Source organism: Panulirus ornatus, chromosome 20, assembly GCF_036320965.1.
Source record: "Panulirus ornatus isolate Po-2019 chromosome 20, ASM3632096v1, whole genome shotgun sequence".
NCBI classification, from domain to species: domain Eukaryota; kingdom Metazoa; phylum Arthropoda; class Malacostraca; order Decapoda; family Palinuridae; genus Panulirus; species Panulirus ornatus.
The window spans coordinates 44766454-44787566 of NC_092243.1; the positions used below are offsets into that span (position 1 = coordinate 44766454).

Sequence of the window (21113 nt, forward strand, 5' to 3'; positions counted from 1 at the left end):
ACAAGAATGTGCAAAAATATCTGGCACCATGTGAAAGCACATAATGGATTATCAGATGAGAATGTACTGAAACATCTAAACTTTTGAGAAAAGCTGAAAGAGTAAAAGCAAAATTCATCTAATTCCTATATGTAAAATGACTTAAAATTAATCTATTCAAAGATATGTGAGGACACTTATGACAAGTATTCAAAAAGCAGAACTTAAAAGATTGTAAAAAAAATTACCTATGACAAAGGGATGGGGTAAACTGTCCAGGGTAGATCTCTCGTGCAAATTTGAAGAATGGGCGTGGATCCCGTCTGAAGTAGTGTATATCAAACATTGCTTGTGGATCTGGTAAATTTGGGAAGTCAACAGCAAGGCGGGCATAAATTCCATCTCTGCTTCTAAAGTCTGGGATGCCACACGAGACTGAAACCTGCAAAACACAACCTTTTACCTCTTGATACAAAATCCAACTCCTACTTCATAAAAAACAATCACAGTACATCTGAATTACATACATTAACATAAAAACCTGAAATTTTTATTAATAATATTTGGTATATACAAAGAAGTCACCATAATTCGTGGTTTAGGTACCAGTATCTTCTGCGAATCATTAAACTGAGAAATTTACTTTCACTGATTTAAACAGAAAGAAATGGTTAGATTCTGAAGGTTGAAAAGCATGCATAAACTGCTTAAAACTGCCTTAATAAACACTAAACACCAGATCCCCATATTGTAGCAGTTAGTGTTGCTAATGATGCATTAAAGGCAGCCCAAGGTTGAGTGTATAGGTTCAAATCCTGGTTGCAGCAGTCAGTACACAGTCAACCCAGCTGTTCATCCTCCCTAAGAGGTTGGTCAATAAAATGGGTATCAGGCTTTGGATACAATATATGTTTCAATTTCTAAAAGGGGAAACAGAAGGAGTAATGCGAGGGGTCTTCATCCTCCTCAAAGGCTTAGATTGGTGTGTTGGAACGTGTGAATGTAGCCAAGACGAGAAAGAGAGATAGGTAGACCGTTTGAGGAAAGAAACCTGGATGTTCTGGCTCTGAGTGAAACGAAGCTCAAGGGTAAAGGGGAAGAATGGTCTGCAAAAGTCTTAGGAGCAAAGTCATGGGGTTGGTGAGAGGACAAGAGTTATGGAAGGAGTAGCACTACTCCTGGAGTTGTGAGAGTGTAAGAAAATAAATTCTAGACTGATGTGGGGAAACTGAAAGTGGATGGAGAGAGATGGGTGATTATTGGTGCTTTCCACCTGGTCATGAGAAGAAAGATCATGAGAGGCAAGTGTTTTGGGAGCAGCTGAGTGACTGTGTCAGCAGTTTTGATGCACAAGACAGGGCATTAAGGATGGGTGACTTAAATGCAAAGGTGAGTAATGTGGCAGTTCAGGGTATAATTGGAGTACATGGGGTATTCAGTGGTGTGAATGGAAACGGGGAAGAGCTTGTGGATTTGTGTGCTGAAAGAAGACTGGTGATTGGGAATACCTGATTTGAAAAGAGAGATATACATATGTATACGTATGTGAGTGTGGGAGATGGTCAAAGAGCACTATTGGATTATGTGTTAATTGACAGGTGTGTAAAAGAGAGACTTTTGGACGTTAATGTGCTGAGAGGGGCAGCTGGAGGGATGTCTGATCACTATCTTATGGAGACAAAGGTGAAGATCTGTAGAGGTTTTCAAAAAAGAAGAGAGTGTTGGGAGAAAAGAGTGGTGAGAGTAAGTGAGCTCGGAGAGGACACATCTGCAAGGAAGTATTAGGAGAGACTGAGTGTAGAATGGCAAAAGGTAACAGCAAATGACATGAGGGGAGTGAGTGAGGAATGGGATGTATTTAGGGAAGCAGTGATGGCATGTGCAAAAAATGCATGCAGCATTATAGAGGTGGGAGCTAGGCAGATTAGAAAGGGTAGTGAGTGGGGGGATGAAGAAGTAAAGTTGTTGGAGGTGTTTGGATGATACTCATAAGGAAGGAGTGCAAATGACTGGGAGATGTATAAAAGAAAGCAGCAGGAGGTCAAGAGGAAGGTGCAGGGGTTGAAAAGGAGGGCAACTGCAAGTTGGGGTGAGAGCATCATTAAACTTTAGGGAGAATAAAAAGATGTTTTGGAAGGAGATGATAATGTTCTTAAGACAAAAGAACAAATGGAAACAGGTGAAGGGAGCAAGGGGGGATGTGATAACAGGTAGTGATGAAGTACGAAGGAGAAGGAATGAGTATTTTGAAGGTCTGTCGAATGTGTATGATAATAGAGTGGCAGATGTAGGGGGTTTTGGTCGAGGTGGTGGGTTAAGTGACAGGATCAAGGAGAATGGTGTGGTTAAGAAAGAAGAGGTAATGAAAATGAAGCTTTGCAGAACATGAAATCTGGCAAGGCTGCGAGTTTGAATGGTATTGCAGTAGAATCTATTAAGAAAGGGGGTGACTGTGTCGTTGATTGGTTGGTAAGGATATTCAATGTATGTATGGATCATGGTGAAGTGCCTGACGATTGGCTGAATGCATGCATAGTGCCACTGCACAAAGGCGAAAGGGATAGGTGAGTGTTCAAACTACAGAGGCATAAGTTTGTTAAGTATTCCTGGGAAATTATATGGGAGGTTATTAATTGAGAGGGTGAAGGCATGTACTTTCAGTTTTAATCAGATCAATCTAGAATTTACCTTTTTTACACTCTACCACACACTCCCACAACTCCTGCTTCAATAGTAGTGCTACTCCTTCCTTAGCTCTTGTCCTCCCACCAACTCAAGACTACTCCCAAGACTTTTCCAAACCAGTCTTCCCTTCACCCTTAGGCTTCATTTCACTCAAAGCCAAAACATCCAGGTTTCTTTCCTGGAAACATACTACCTATGTGTCCTTTCTTCTCATCTTGAATACATCCACACACATTCAGACACCCCAATCTGAGCCTTTGAGGAGGATGAGCACTCCCTGTTTGACTCCTTCTGTTTCCCCCTTTAGAAATTGAAATACAAGGAGGAGAGGGTTTCCAGCTCCCTGCTCCTGCCCCCTTTAGTTGCCTTCTATGACACGCAGGGAATACGTGGGAAGTATTCTTTCTCTCCTATCCGAGGGAGGTAAGTTTGAATAGAGAAAAACTGGAGGAAGTGAAGTGTTTTAGATATCTGGGAGTGGATCTGGCAGCAGATGGAACCATGGAAGTGGAAGTGAGTCACAGGGTGGGAAGGGGGCGAAAGTTCTGAGAGCATTGAAAAATGTGTGGAAGGCGAGAACATTATCTCGGAAAGCAAAAATGGGTATGTTTGAAGGAACAGTGGCACCAACAATGTTATATGGTTGCGAGGCATGGGCTGTAGATAGAGTTGTGCAGAGGAGGGTGGATGTGCTGGAAATGAGATGTTTCAGGACAATATGTGGTGTGAGGTGGTTTGATCGAGTAAGTAATGAAAGGGTAAGAGAGATGTGTGGTAATAAAAAGAGTGTGGTTGAGAGAGCAGAAGAAGGTGTTTTGAAATGGTTTGGTCACATGGAGAGAGAGTGAGGAAAGATTGACAAAGAGGATATATGTGTCAGAGGTGGAGGGAACGAAGAGAAGGGGGAGACCAAATTGGAGGTGGAAAGATGGAGTGAAAAAGATTTTGAGTGATCAGGGCCTCAACATGCAGGAGGGTGAAAGGCGTGCAAGGAATAGAGTGAATTGGAACGATGTGGTATACCATAGTCAACATGCTGTCAATGGATTGAACCAGGGCATGTGAAGCGTCTAGGGTAAACCATGGAAAGTTTTGTGGGGCCTGGATGTGGAAAGGGAGCTGTGGTTTCGGCGCATTATACATGACAGATAGAGACTGAGTGTGAACGAATGTGGCCTCTGTTGTCTTTTCCTAGCGCTACCTCATGCACATGCGGGGGGAGGGGGGGTGTCATTTCATGTGTGATGGGGTGGCGACAGGAATGAATAAAGGCAGCAAGTATGAATTATGTACATGTGTATATATGTATATGTCTGTGTATGTATATATATTTATATGTTGAAATGTACAGGTATGTATATGTGCATGTGTGGACGTGTATGTATATACATGTGTATGTGGGTGGATTGGGCCATTCTTTTGTCTGTTTCCTTGTGCTACCTCGCTAACGCAGAAGTCAGCGACAAAGTATAATAAATAAATATGTGTAAGTGCCTATACATAAATTGTACCATGAAAAAGTTTTTCACTTGTGGAGCTCAATCTCTTGAATGTTCTCTACTACCATGTACCTTTTTAAACTTTCATATGCTGTCAGCATTTACAATGTTGTCATTTAGTTCATTCCACTTATCAACCACTCTTACACTATTAGACTTTTTCTTCACATCTTTTGTCAACAAATTTCTTGCTGAATTTCATGGTATGTCCTCTGGTTGTTCTAAAATCTGTTCCAGTCTACATCAGCAGTCTGTTTTAAAAAGTTACATGTTGTGATTAGATCCCCCCCACTCTTCTCTTTCAGGGTGAGCATACTGAAGGACACTAGCCTATCCCAGTAACTAATCTCTCTGAATTCCAGTATTGTACTACCTTTGTTGCTCTACTCTGGACTTTCTCTGTTAGCTCTTTGTGCTTCTTTAGGTGCAGTGACCAAACTGAAGAAGCATATTCTAGATTTTACCTTACGTAAGAAGTAAACAGATTGCTGAAGATTTCTTTATCTATGAACATGAATGTAATTCTAGTAACTGCTAGCAGACAGATGGTATCCTTAATTATTCTCTGATGTTGAGATTCTGTCTAGCAACAGACAGATTCCTGCAGCTTATTTCCTGCTACAGGATAATCTTTCACTGAGACCCATCCTCATCACTCTTCATTTACTCAAGTTAAACTCTATCAACAAAATATCAGACCAACTTTGGAGTCTGTTGAGGCCTCTTTCCAAATTGATACAATCCTCCACATTCCTTACTTTCATCAGGATGTTCACTTTATTTGCAAACACATTCAGGTAGGTGTCCATACCTTCTGGTAAGTCATTCTCTCAAATCAAGAAGAGAAATAGAACCAGAACAGAATCCTACAGCACTCTGCTGATGACCTAAACCTATTCTGAGTAAGATCCGCTGATGTGTGTCCTTTTTTCCCTCTCTTTGGTAATCTATCCACTGAAGGAATCTTCCAGCTTTTCAATCAACCTCCCATGCAGTCTAGTGTCAAACAATCCACCCAGCCTTCCTTTTTGTCTAAGACAGAGCTCACTCTCTCATATAAATCTAAATAGTTTGCTATTCATGACTTCCTTTCCCTAAAACCATACTGTCTCACACTTAGGTAAATTCTACAAAGCAGAAATTTATCCATTTGCTTTCTGATTATCTTTTCCAGAACTTTACAAACCATGCTTGTTAGGGAGACTGGTCTACAGTTATATGCCTCTTCTCAGTCTCCTTTCTTGTAAAGAGGTATGACATCTGTACTAGTCTTTCTCAAGTTCCATCAAGATTTCAAAAGATTTGTCTAGTGAAACTGCACAAATCTGCAAATATGAAATTTCATCAGGACTACAAGTCTTGTACAAGTCAAGACCTTTTAGTGTTTTATAAGGCCTTTCCTTGATATGCTTGATAATGCTTTCCAAAACCTGCTCACCATTTCACCAAAACCAGTGTTGAGGATACAATGTCTTCCACTGTGTAAACCTCTTTTGAACTTGTTATTCAGCTCCTCATATATCCTTGCATATTCCTCTTCAATTCTTCCTTCTGAATCCTTTAGATTGATTTGCTACCCTCTAACTGACAATTTACTACTGATGAATTCATGAAAAAAATTTGGATTTTCTCCAGCTTTTTCCATAATAGTATTTTCAGTTTATTTGTTCCTCCTTTCTTATCCTGCTCTTATACCTTGCAACTGGCTGAAGTACTGCCTATATCTTCATCACTGCACATTCTGAAGTGTAATATTATCTACCTGGCTAGGTAGTTTTACACTCATGGCCCCATCTCTTGAATGTTCTCTGTCATACATCTTAAATTTGTGTGCTGTCTGCATTAAGCACATCTTCAGTCATTTCACTCCATTCACTCACCACTCTTACACCATAAAATTTCATCCTCACACTATCATAATAACATCCTCACATTATTTTAAGCAAGATACTTTCTTAATTTAGAAAACTGTACACTGTCTCCATCATGAATCTATTCTAAAAGCTTAAAATTGGTTATTGGCTATCCTTCACTCTTATCTTTTCCAAAGTGGCATATACATCCTCTAGATTTCCCTTCAACTCAGGTCTCTTAATTATGGTATCATCTTTGTTGCTCTCCAATGGACTGTCCCTATTAGCTCTGTGTGCTTCTTTGGGTGCGGTGACCAAATTTCTGTAGCATATTCTAGTTTCAGTCTTATGTATGATGTAAGTAACTTGTATATTTCTTTATCTTTAAACCTGAAGGTGTATATGAACTTCTTTCAAACTATTCGCCATTTCCTGCGTTAGCAAGGTAGCGTTAAGAACAGAGGACTGGGCCTCTGAGGGAATATCCTCACCTGGCCCCCTTCTCTGTTCCTTCTTTTGGAAAATTAAAAAAAAAAAGAGGGGAGGATTTCCAGCCCCCCGCTCCCTCCCCATTTAGTCGCCTTCTACGACACACAGGGAATACGTGGGAAGTATTCTTTCTCCCCTATCCCCAGGGATAGAATATATGAACTTATGTGTGTGTAACTGATTAACTGTCTGTGTAATTGTCAGTTTTCCAGTTGTCAGGCCCTGTCTCTCAAACTGTCTTTTGTATCATATAGTCATTTCAAACATTCTGTCTGCCTCTAAAGATTTTTCTATTGAATTTTTTTATGCATATGCAGCTTTGTTCCAATAAAGTACTTCTTCACATTAGACTCCAACAAACAAGCATACATTCACAAGGATGAGGTAGGATTGTGAGAAGTAGAGAATAATGATGACTGCATCAGCTCACAGGGGAACCTGGACAAACAATAATGACTTTAATTCCTGCCATATCCTCACCGGCACTTCCAATCTTAATAAACTGCTCAGGGGAACCTGGAAAAACGATAAAGACTTTAATTCCTGCCATATCCTCACCGGCACTTCCAATCTTAATAAACTGCTCAATATTTATTTCATAAATTCTATTCAAACACTTGTGTGGTGTTATCAACTGTCCCCTCTTCCTTCTCCCTTTCACAATGGATAATTCTCTCTTTTAGTACAATCTTTATGCCTGCCTCTGAACTTTCCCCAACAGATAAATGTGTACCCTTCAGTGCAGAGAGTAAGTTAATGCTACACACCCTTACTGAGCCTAAGATGTAAATACCAATGTGAAAATCTCTATGCCCAGGCAATTCTGATTATCAGTAATAAATACTTTATCTCTTTAACAATCCTCCTGATATGATGTTCTTGGGATCATATTAATACTATATTACCTTATGAGTCTTGTATATACCTATACTCTATCTCCAGCAAGATGAAAGGTCATACTAGGAACTCCTTCCATACTATCCTATCTTCTTCACCTTACTAAATATTTAGTTGGACTGCACCCACAACTGTCTAAGGCTAATGGAGGTTTCCACAACCATGAGGTTACTTAACTTCAAAATCATCTTGGAAGATATTCAGGTATGATTACAGTCCTTCTGGCAAACTGTTTAGTTTGCCTAAGTATGGGTACTGCCCTATACCTAAGGTCTGTGGGATCTCAATAGCTACCTTCAACCAATCTGTGAAAGGGCATACACACAAATATGTACATGTATTCATGTACATAGAAAATAAATTATTATCATTGGCATGCTGACATCACACAACAAAAAATTTCATCTATCAAAAACAGACCATATGGGAGATGTGGTTGCATTCATCATAACTAAATTCTACATCTATGAAGCAGTTAATATACAATCTTGCTATTGAATAGATGATTAAGAATAACTTGATCAGTTTATGCTACCTTTCCCTTAAATTCTATATGAGAAAAATGAATAACTTAAAGAATGACACTAACTCCTGCTCCAGTTAAGATGATAATCTTCCGGCATGACTTCATTAATCTCACTACATCCTCAATTGTATTGATATGGCGTAATTTTTCTCTTCGTGGGGGCTCCGACAGCATGTTTACAATTAGACGCCACAATGTCACATCAGCTACTCCTTCAGGAATTTCAGCAGTAGCTCCCAGGACATGGGTGAGGATGGTACGTGGGTTTACTCCACGCAACATTTGCTGATGTACCCAAGACATTGGACCTAAAAGTTTAAAGAATAATAACAATACATGTCAAAAACACTTAATTGGTAAATATTCTAGTGCATAAGTATCATTAATATCTATAACTTGTGAAGAAATATATATGAAAAGTGTATGGACAACTCATATCATCTGGTCATCTAAAATGCAACTACATACAGTAAATTATTTTCACATTTTTTTTTTCAACATATGCACTGACACCTTATGTGGCTTCTTTCATGTACAAAAAGACAGACCACTCAGAACTTCCTCTGTGTGTTCATAGATTTCTCAAAATAACACCCGACTCAAACTCTCCCACCCCATCCCTTCCAATTTACTTATGTTCTCAATTTTTGCTTCACATCATCGTACTAAAATACACTTTTAATATTTCTCCACAAAAATTCTCTACTCATGTATATACAACCTTACTACTCAATCTTCTACAAATAAAATATATGAATTTATTTAATCCTTAGGACCAAGCAATGTATGAATTTTGGACCTTCATGGATTTCAGAAATGAGGGTAAGGAGACTGAGGTCTGAATATGTTATAACCACTGCAAATATTTTTGCATACCTAATGATAGTTCCAAATGTCACACATTTGTAATACGGTATAAATAACATTATAAAACATTCAATAAACATTTCCTGAAATTACTGCATAAACTTATCAAAATCCTTCTTTGTTTAAAGTCCCTAAAATTTAAGGAATCTCAGGTAGAGGCTGGCAGCTCAGAAATGTCTCATAAAGTTACATATAGTGAAGTTACTTACACCATGAGACTCAATCAGATATTCCAGTGGCACATCCTTACCTAATCCTTGTAAGATTTCCACTTTCTGCATAATAGCAAGCATACCATTATTCTTCTTCACAGGGTTGCACCTAACAACATCAAAGAGATTCCACTCATTCAAACAGCAAGAACTGTGGGCTGGGCTTTAGCAGAAAATGTTTAACACAGCGGTCAAGCCAGCAATGGAAATTTAATCTCAAGTTGGGAGACTTTACATCAACATTTTTTGGCATAAATGTAACATATATAACAAATGTTTTGATAGGCATGACTTCCAAACATTCAATTTCAACAAATTCTGAGTAAAAGCCATCTTTCTTTAGTAGCCTTTTTGCAGCCTCGAGGTCAAACTAAAATGTTTCTGTAATGTTTCCAATTTCTAATGCCACATCCTAACCACCAATTAACTACCTATCATTGTCTTAACTGCTGCATAATCATAAACCATCTGTTAATCACTGAAAGGTGATACAATTTTATTATCTGTAAGGGTCAAGTTTATGGACTGGAAATTACTTACAAATTAACCAAGCACTGACCCTCATGTAAATCTAGCTCACTTCAGACTTTTACACTGGTTTATTGGAAAATTTCTGAATCTATCATAAAAAATAGGTTCAAAATTTTCTTTGAATGTTATTTTATTAATCTGGATTTTTAAATGATTAAACAGAAGAGTAAGGAGAACTCAAATGAAAACAGGAAAACTGTCCTACCATAAGGAGGTTTACTGAGCAGCAGAGTACAGTAAAAAGAGTAGTTAACTCTAGAAACTCGAAATCTGTATGGTAATTTTGAATGTACTGGACCATAAATTTTGGGAGTTTAAAATTTTTTGAAACAGGTCCTACACTTTCTTTCAAACTAGATCTTTAGCTGCAATGCATCTTCCTCTAATTTCCTTATTTTTCATGCCATCCTCTTTACCAACCCCACAACTACTTCTGAGAAAACGCATCTTATCTACTCACACTTAATACGCCACAGATAATAAACCTAACCACGTCCAGTGGTTTATATCTTTCTTTTCAATCACTTTCCCTACGACACAGAAAAGTGCCTAAATATGAAAGTTCTCTGGAATATTTTACCACTGTTGCTTCAACTTTCAATTACCAGTAACAGTATCTACGCTTGGCAAGCTCTAAAATACTTATTCCTTAACTTCAAATATCATTTTACACTTCAACTTCCCATTCCTGGGTAAAACTTTACTAATGACCCTTATCACCCTAACTGAGAGGGATAACTTCTCTCATCATCCCATTTATACAAAGAACTTATCAACTTAGCTGCCTAACACAACATTATGTTACTTCAGCTGAAACTTCAGCTAATAAATCCACTGTAATTTCCTATACATGCTTCACTCATTTAACAGAACCTCTAACGTACCAGTTACAGTAGCTTCCTTCCTCCCACATTTATATAAACAATAACTAAGCCCACAATTCTTCACTATTAATACTATCATATACTTTTTAATTTTTTTTTTTTTTTCTTGCTTTGTCGCTGTCTCCCGCATTTGCGAGGTAGCGCACGGAAACAGACGAAAGAAATGGCCCAACCCACCCCCATACACATGTATATACATACGTCCACACACGCAAATATACATACCTACACAGCTTTCCATAGTTTACCCCAGACGCTTCACATGCCCTGATTCAATCCACTGACAGCACGTCAACCCCGGTATACCACATCGATCCAATTCACTCTATTCCTTGCCCTCCTTTCACCCTCCTGCATGTTCAGGCCCCGATCACACAAAATCCTTTTCACTCCATCTTTCCACCTCCAATTTGGTCTCCCTCTTCTCCTCGTTCCCTCCACCTCCGACACATATATCCTCTTGGTCAATCTTTCCTCACTCATTCTCTCCATGTGCCCAAACCATTTCAAAACACCCTCTTCTGCTCTCTCAACCACGCTCTTTTTATTTCCACACATCTCTCTTACCCTTACGTTACTTACTCGATCAAACCATATATCATATTTTTGATATGATATACATACAAAGAAATCTCTTTCAACATACGTCCTCAAGGATTGTATGTTAAGCAAAAAATCCATTAAAAGGGATCACTATACCATGATTCTTATGGATGGACGTTCCTGACAGTGTCAATACCCAGACTAGTAAATGCTACAGGAAGATTTGCTTTGGTAATAGTAATGGCTCTAAAATGTTTTTTAGTGTTTTATAGATATAATGAGGTGCCGGCACTGTAAGCTTAAATACCATATCAAACTAAATTCAATACACATTCACAAGTTTATCAAAGATTGCAGTGCTGCTCACCAATGCCACACTCCAACAGCACACCTACAATTTCCTGGCCTGCCCACCACTGTCTCATTCTTTGTGTGGGAAAAATTCACTGCAACTTAGGATGTAGTGGACAGTCTGGTCCTTTTTATCCTCTCACTGTTATCATTTTAATGGTAGAGGAGGATAATCCAAGCAACACATGCCTGACACTCATCTGCCTCAACCATGCATGATCACTTACATCTTTAAGTCTATAGTAGTCACTTTCCTGGGCACCCTGGATGCCTTGCCAGCACTCACACTTGCAGGCCATTTCTCAGACATGATAGGTCTAAAACGTTATCTTAAATACATGACAGATAGCTATAAAGAGAACAGACACAAACCATGGCATCTACTACAAAACTGGGCTAGAGACTGTAAAGAAAGATGGCTGAGGATGTACTTGGTTCTTTTCCTTCTATATTTGATGGATCACTCAGAATCTTTTTCACTCCATCTTTCTACATCCAATTAGGTCTCCCACTTCTCCACGTTCCCTCCACCTCTGACACATATATCCTCTTTGTCAATCTTTCCTCACTCATTCTCTCCATGTACCCAAACCATTTCAAAACACCCTCTTCTGCTCTCTCAACCAAACTCTTTTTATTACCACACATATCTCTTACCCTTTCATTACTTACTCGATCAAACCACCTCACACCACATATTGTCCTCAAACATCTCATTTCCAGCACATCCACCCTCCTCCGCATAACTCTGTCTATAGCCCAAACCTCACAACCATATAACACTGTTGGAACCACTATTCCTTCAAACATACCCATTTTTGCTTTCCAAGATAACGTTCTCGACTTCCACACATTTTTCAACGCTCCCAGAACTTTTGCCCGCTCCCCCACCATATGATTCACTTCCGCTTCCATGGTTCCATCCGCCGCCAAATCCACTCCCAGATATCTAAAACACTTCACTTCCTCCAGTTTTTTCCATTCAAACTTCCCTCCAAATTGACTTGTCCCTCAACCCTACTGAATCTAATAACCTTACTCTTATTCACATTTACTCTCAGCTTTCTTCTTTCACACACTTTACCAAACTCATAATAATAATATTCTTTTTATTATACTTTATTGCTGTCTCCCATGTTAGCGAGGTAGCGCAAGGAAACAGACAAAAGAATAGCCCAACCCACCCACATACACTTGTATATACATACATGTCCACACACACACATATGCACACCTATACATCTCAACGTATACATATATATATACACACACACAGACATATACATATATACACATGTACATAATTCATACAATCTGCCCTTATTCATTCCCGTCGCCACCCCTCCACACATGAAGTGACATCCCCCTCCCCCCACATGTGCATGAGGTAGCGCTAGAAAAAGACAACAAAGGCCACATTCGTTCACACTCAGTCTCTAGCTGTCATGTATAATGCACTGAAACCCAGACCCCTAAAAACTTTCCATGGTTCATCCCAGATGCTTCACATGCCCTGGTTCAATCCATTGATAGCACGTCCACCCCGGTATACCACATCGTTCCAATTCACTTTATTCCTTGCACACCTTTCACCCTCCTGCATGTTCAAGCCCCGATTACTCAAAATCTTTTTCTCTCCATCTTTCCACCTCCAATTTGGTCTCCACCTCTCCTCGTTCCCTCCACCTCTGACACACATATCCTCTTTGTCAATCTTTCCTCATTCATTCTTTCCATGTGGCCAAACCACTTCAAAACACCCTCTTCTGCTCTCTCAACCATACTCATTTTATTACCACACATCTCTCATTTTTGCTTTCCAAGATAATGTTCTTGACTTCCACACATTTTTCAATGCTCCCAGAACTTTTGCCCCCTCCCCCACCCTATGATTCACTTCCGCTTCCATGGTTCCATCCGCTGCCAAACCCACTCCCAGGTATCTAAAACACTTCACTTCCTCCAGTTTTTCTCAATTCAAACTTACCTCCCAACTGACTTGTCCCTCAACCCTACTGTACCTAATAACCTTGCTCTTATTCACATTTACTCTCAGCTTTCTTCTTTCACACACTACCAAACTCAGTCACCAGCTTCTGCAGTTTCTCACATGAATCAGCCACCAGCGCTGTATCATCAGCGAACAACAACTGACTCACTTCCCAAGCTCTCTCATCCACAACAGACTGCATACTTGCCCCTCTTTTCAAAACTCTTGCATTCACCTCCCTAACAACCCCATCCATAAACAAATTAAACAACCATGGAGACATCATGCACCCCTACTGCAAACCAACATTCACTGAAAACTAATCACTTTCCTCTCTTCCTACACATACACATGCCTTACATACTCGATAAAAACTTTTCACTGCTTCTAACAACTTGCCACCCACACCATATATTCTTAATACCTTCCACAGAGCATCTCTATCAACTCTATCATATGCCTTCTCCAGATCCATAAATGCTACATACAAATCCATTTGCTTTTCTAAGTATTTCTCACATACATACTTCAAAGCAAACACCTGATCCACACATCCTCTACCACTTCTGAAACCACACTACTCTTCCCCAATCTGATGCTCTGTACATGCATTCACCCTCTCAATCAATACCCTCCCACATAATTTCCCAGGAATACTCAACAAACATATACCTCTGTAATTTGAGCATTCACTTTTATCCCCTTTGCCTTTGTACAATGGCACTATGCAAACATTCCGCCAATCCTCAGGCATCTCACTATGAGTCATACATACATTAAAGAACCTTACCAACCAGTCAACAATACAGTCACCCCCTTTTTTAATAAATTCCACTGCAATACCATCCAAACCTGCTGTCTTGCTGGTTTTCATCTTCCACAAAGCTTTTACTACCTCTTCTCTGTTTACCAAATCATTCTCCCTAACCCTCTCACCTTCCACACCACCTCAACCAAACCACCCTATATCTGCCACTCTATCATCAACCACATTCAACAAATTTTCAAAATGCTCACTCCATCTTCTCACATCACCACCACTTGTTATCATCTCCCAATGAGCCCCCTTAACTGATGTTTCTCTTTGTTCCCTTGTCTTACACACTTTATTTACCTACTTCCAAAACATCTTTTTATTCTACCTAAAATTATCATTTATTTATTTACTTTGCTTTGTCGCTGCCTCCCACGTCAGCGAGGTAGCGTAAGGAAACAGACGAAAGAATGGCCCAACCCACTCACAAACACATGCATATACATAAACTTCCACACACGCCAATATACATACCTATACATCTCAAAGTATACATACATATATATATATACACCCAGACATATACATATATACACATCTACATAATTCATACTGTCTGCCTTTATTCATTCCCATCGCCACCACACCACACATGAAATAGTAACCCCCTCCCCCTGCATGTGCACGAGGTAGCTCTAGGAAAAGACAACAAAGGCCACATTCGTTCACACTCAGTCTCTATCTGTCATGTACAATGCACTGAAACCACAGCTCCCTTTCCACATCCAGGCCCTGCAGAGCTTTCCATGGTTTACCACAGACGCTTCACATGCCCTGGTTCAATCCACTGACAGCACGTCGACCCCGGTATACCACATCGTTCCAATTCACTCTATTCCTTGCACGCATTTCACCCTCCTGCATGTTCAGGCCCTGGTCACTCAAAATCTTTTTCACTCCATCTTTCCACCTCCAATTTGGTCTCCCACTTCTCCCCGTTCCCTCCATCTCTGACACATATATATCCTCTTAGTCAATCTTTCCTCACTCATTCTCTCCATGTGACCAAACCATTTCAAAACACCCTCTTCTGCACTCTCTACCACACTCTTTTTATTACCACACATCTCTCATACCCTATTATTACTTTTTCGATCAAACCACCTCACACCACATATTGTCCTCAAACATCTCATTTTCAGCACATCCACCCTCCTCCGCACAACTCTATCTATAGCCCAAGCCTCGAAACAATATAACATTGTTGGAACCACTATTACTTCAAACATACCCATTTTTGCTTTCCGAGATAAAGTTCTCGACTTCCACACATTCTTCAACGCTCCCAGAACTTTTGCTCCCTTCCCCACCCTATTATTCACTTCCGCTTCCATGGTTCCATCCACTGCCAAATCCACTCCCAGATATCTAAAACACTTCACTTCCTCCAGTTTTTCTCCATTTAATCTTACCTCCCAATTGACTTGCCCCTCAACCCTACTGTACCTAATAACCTTGCTCTTATTCACATTTACTCTCAGCTTTCTTCTTTCACACACTTTACCAAACTCAGTCACCAGCTTCTGCAGTTTCTCACATGAATCAGCCACCAGCGATGTATCATCAGCGAACAACAACTGACTCACTTCCCAAGCTTCCCAGACTTCATACTTGTCCCTCTTTCCAAAACTCTTGCATTCACCTCCCTAACAACCCCATCCATAAACACATTAAACAACCATGGAGACATCACACACCCCTGCCGCAAACCTACATTCACTGAGAACCAATCACTTTCCTCTCTTCCTACCTGTACACAAACCTTACATCCTTGGTAAAACCTTTTCACCGCTTCTAGCAACTTGCCCCCAACAACATATATTCTTAATACCTTCCACAGAGCATCTCTATCAACTCTATCATATGCCTTCTCCAGATCCATAAATGCTACATACAAATCCATTTGCTTTTCTAAGTATTTCTCACATAGATTCTTCAAATCAAACGCCTGATCCACACATCCTCTACCACTTCTGAAACCACACTGCTCTTCCCCAATCTGATGCTCTGTACATGCCTTCACCCTCTCAGTCAATACCCTCCCATATAATTTCCTAGGAATACTCTACAAACTTATACCCCTGTAATTTGAGCACTCAATTTTATTCCCTTTGCCTTTGTACAATGGCACTATGCAAGCATTCCTCCAATCCTCAGGCACCTTACCATGAGTCATAAATACATTAAATAACCTTACCAACCATTCAACAATACAGTCACTCCCTTTTTTAATAAATTGCACTGCAATACCATCCAAACCCGCTGCCACCTCGACCAAAACACCCTTTATCTGCCACTCTATCATCAAACACATTCAACAAACCTTCAAAATACTCACTCCATCTTCTCACACCACCACTGCGCGTTATCACCTCCCCATTAGCCCCCTTTACTGAAGTTCCCATTTGTTCTATTGTCTTACACACTTTATTTACCTCCTTCCAAAACATCTTTTTATTCTCCCTAAAATTTAATGATACTCTCTCACCCCAACTCTCATTTGCCCTCTTTTTCACCTCTTGCACCTTTCTGTTGACCTCCTGCCTCTTTCTTCTATACATCTCCCACTCATTTGCATTACTTCCCTGCAAAAATCGTCCAAATGCCTCTCTCTTCTCTTTCACTAATAATCTCACTTCTTCATCCCACCACTCCCTACTCTTTCTAATCTGCCCACCTCCCACGCTTCTCATGCCACAAGCATCTTTTGCGCAAGCCATCACTGCTTCCCTAAATACACACCATTCCTCCCCCACTCCCCTTACCTACTTTGTTTTCACCTTTTTCCATTCTGTACTCAGTCTCTCCTGATACTTCCTCACACAAGTCTCCTTCCCAAGCTCACTTACCCTCACCACTCTCTTCAAACCAACATTCTCTCTTGTTTTCGGAAAACCTCTACAAATCTTCACCTTTGCCTCCACAAGATAGTGATCAGACATCCCTCCAGTTGCACCTCTCAGCACATTAGCATCCAAAAGTCTCTCTTTCGCGCACCTATCAATCAACACGCAATCCAATAATGCTCTCTGGCCATCTCTCCTACTTACACACGTATACTTATGTATATCTCTCTTTTTAAACCAGGTATTCCCAACCACCAGTCCTTTGAGGGACAAGTCAATTGGGAGGTAAGTTTGAATGGAGAAAAAGTGGAGGAAGTGAAGTGTTTTAGATATCTGGGAGTGGATTTGGCAGCGGATGGAACCATGGAATCGCAAGTGAATCATAGGGTGGGGAGGGGCCGAAAGTTCTGGGAGCGTTGAAGTCGAGAACATTATCTCGGAAAGCAAAAATGGGTATGTTTTAAGGAATAGTGGTTCCAACATTGTTATATGGATGTGAGGCATGAGCTATGGATAGAGTTGTGTGGAGGAGGGTGGATGCGCTGGAAATGAGATGTTTAAGGACAATATGTCGTGTGAGGTGGTTTGATCAAGTAAGTAATAATAGGGTAAGAGAAATGTGTGGTAATAAAAAGAGTGTGGTTGAGAGAGCAGAAGAGGGTGTTTTGAAATGGTTTGGTCACATGGAGAGAATGAGTGAGGATAGATTGACAAAGAGGATATATGTGTCAGAGGTTGAGGGAACAAGGAGAAGTGGGAGACCAAATTGGCAGTGGAAAGATGGAGTGAAAAAGATTTTGAATGATCAGGGCCTGAACATGCAGGAGGGTGAAAGGTGTGCAAGGAATAGAGTGAATTGGAACGATGTGGTATACTGGGGTCGACATGCTGTCAATGGATTGAACCAGGGCATGTGAAGCTTCTGGGGTAAACCATGGAAAGTTGTGTGGGGCCTGGATGTGGAAAGGGAGCTGTGGTTTTGGTGCGTTATTACAGGACAGCTAGAGACTGAGTGTGAACGAATGTGACCTTTGTTGTCTTTTCCTAGCGCTACCTCGCGCACATGAGGGGGGAGGGGGTTGGTATTTCATGTGTGGCGGGGTGGCAATGGGAATGAATAAAGGCAGACAATATGAATTATGTACATGTGTATATACATAAATGTCTGTGTGTGTATATATATGTATACGTATGTATATGTGCATGTGTGGATGTGTATGTATATACATGTGTATGTGGGTGGGATGGGCCATTCTTTCGTCTGTTTCCTTACGCTACCTTGCTAACGCAGGAGACAGCAACAAAGCAAAATAAATAAAATAATTTTTATAATCTATCTATTACAAGAAAATATTTTTCATGCCTATTGAACAAAAACAGAAGACTCCATTAAAAGAAGTCTCTGTATATGGAACAGAAGAGGGGATAATTTTTTCTTTATTTCATGCCTGCATATAATAAAATAAATAAATAAATTAAGAATGGTTTATTGAATTCAGGCAGCCATTGGCCTGAAAATATACAGATGTGAAATTACAGAATTGAGGGACACAATAATAACTTGTTAATCACAAGTGAGCTTAATATCAAGGTAGGGCTGGACACTTCTATGCATTGGATAATCACAAGAGTGAAGTATACCTATTTATATCTCCACATAGTACAGTAAGTTTTAAAGAGCAAATTTTATGGTATAAACAATATGCATGTACTAGTGATTTCCTGAATATAAAGTCACGTAAAGTTACATACTAGATGAATGGCAATAATATCTAATGGTGCTCATTAAGTGATGAATATTTTCATGCTAGTTGTGCTACATTAATGAAGATGACAAATACATAACTGAGGGGAACTATTCTATTTGCTTGCTTCATTGTGCACTTGTTCACTGGCTGTCTACGACATTCACATTAGTACATATTGGACTAATCTTGTTTGTACTATCACTGATTGGTAAATGGTAATTGTCATGACAGACGTTGGTCAGCAGAGGATGGGGCGGGAGGAGGTCTCAGTGACAGGGGAGATATGATGAGCACCATGCTGGTGATAATATCTGTTAGCATCATGGCATTTTCACTTGGCAATTGCTCTTCTGACTCTCAAGAAGATTGTTACAATGGAAGTCTGAGTCACTGGTTCATTACATTAATGGCCAGAGGTTACAGTATAATGTCATGGTGTTTACAGAAATGGAACTGCAGCTCTGACAAAGGCCCCTTGAGAGACTCTTATTGGGATACTGGTTCAACAGTTCTCTAGTAAAATAATGTTTCCCTTTCACTATTACATTCACTGGAAGTGGACAATGTGTTCACCGTTTCCTGTATTTACAAGGTAATGCCAAGGAAAGACCAAGAAAAAGCCTCATCTGTTCACATCCATTCTCTTGCTGTCATGGGTAATGCAATAAAACCTGTCCACATCCAGGACCTACAGTCCCTTCTGTGGTTTCCTCTGACTGCTCCATATGCCTTAGTCCAATCCACTGACAGCATGTCAACCCCAATTCACTCTGTTCAATGCATGCCTTTAAGCTCCTACAAGTTCAGGTCCGAGGTACTTAAAAGTCTTTTTCACCCCATTCTTCCATCTACAATTTGATCTTCCTTTTCTCTTTACCCCCTTCATTTCTGACACATGTATCCTCTTTGTCAACCTCTCTTCCCTCATTCTCCATATGGCCAAACCATTTCAGCACACCCTCTGCAGATTTCTCACCAATACTCCTCATATCACTACATATTTCTATTATCCTATCATGACTTAATCAACCCTCTACACATTCCATGTTGTCCTCAAAATTTTCATTTCCAACACATTCACCCCCTGCCATACACTGTCACTTATATCCCAAGCCCAAGCCTCGAATATACAACATTATTCAGATTACTATCCCTTCACATATACCCATTTTTCAATTCCCTGACAGTGGCCCCTCTTTCCACATATTTCTCGCTGCTCCCAGAACTTTCGCCACCTCACCCACCCTATGACTTCCCTCTTGTTTTCCTGGTTCCATTTGCTTCCATGTCCACTCCCGAGAATCTGAAACAGTTCATATCCTCCAAGTTTTCTCCATTCAAAGTCACATCCAAAGTAACCTGCATCTTTACACTGCTAAACCGTGTAACTTCATTTCTATTCACATTTACTCTCAACTTTCTCATTCACACACTCACTTAAACTCAGAAGTCAGGTTCTGCAATTTCTCTTTCAAATCTGCCACCAGAGCCGTGTCATCAACAAACAACAACTGACTCGCTTCCCGAGCCCCATTGTCCCCTCTAGACTGCATAGCTGTCCTTTTAAGACCCTCATATTTATCTCCCTTACCACCATATTCATTAGCAAATTAAACAGCCATGATGATATTACACACCCCTACCACAGACACACCTTCACCTAATACCTCTCATCCTCCTCTCTACCTACTTGCACACACACCTTACTCTCAATAAAAACTCCTCACTATACTTTTCCACCCACACCATATATTCATGACACTTCCAAAGCATCTCTATCAACCCTATCATATGGATCTCTCAAGATCTATAAATGCCACATACAATTCCTTCTGTTTCTCTAAGTATTTCTGAAATATGTTCTTCAAAACAGACACCTGATCCATACATCATCTACCACTCTTCAAACTACATTGTTCCTCCCCAGGAGGATGTTCTGTGCATGCTACCCCCCTGTCAATCTCTACACTTTCACACAACTTATCAATTAAATTCAAGAAACTTATATATCTGTATCCAACACTTACCTTTGTCCTCCTTGCCTAAACTTATACAGCAGGACTATATATTCATTCTCCCAATCCGTACATATTTTGGAAATCCTAACAAACCAGTCAACAACGTAATCACCCCCTTAAAAAAAAAATCGATAGCAATACCAACCATCCCACCTGCCTTGCCACAATTTATCTTATGCAAGGCTCTCACCACCTCATCCCTCTTCACCAAACCACTTGCCATGATTCACTTCACATACCTCCCTGACATAAAAGCCCTACACTTGCCTTCATATCATTAAACATATTCAACAAGCCTTTAATGTAATTACTCCATCTCCTCTTCACCTCATCCCTGTCTCTTAATACTTCCCTATTTGCACCCTTCACTTATGTTCCCAT

General features: G+C 40.1%; 1 protein-coding gene across 1 annotated transcript in view; it reads right to left on the bottom strand.

Moving 5' to 3' along the window:
• Positions 1–21113, bottom strand: part of Sirt1 (Sirtuin 1) — a 116094-nt gene that overhangs the window by 86871 nt on the left and 8110 nt on the right. Inside the window, exons 4-5 of the mRNA XM_071674820.1 lie at positions 7992–8236; positions 228–421 (exon numbers count right to left, since the gene is read on the bottom strand). Coding sequence (XP_071530921.1) covers positions 228–421; positions 7992–8236 — 439 coding nt within the window. The remainder of the gene's footprint in view (positions 1–227; positions 422–7991; positions 8237–21113) is intronic.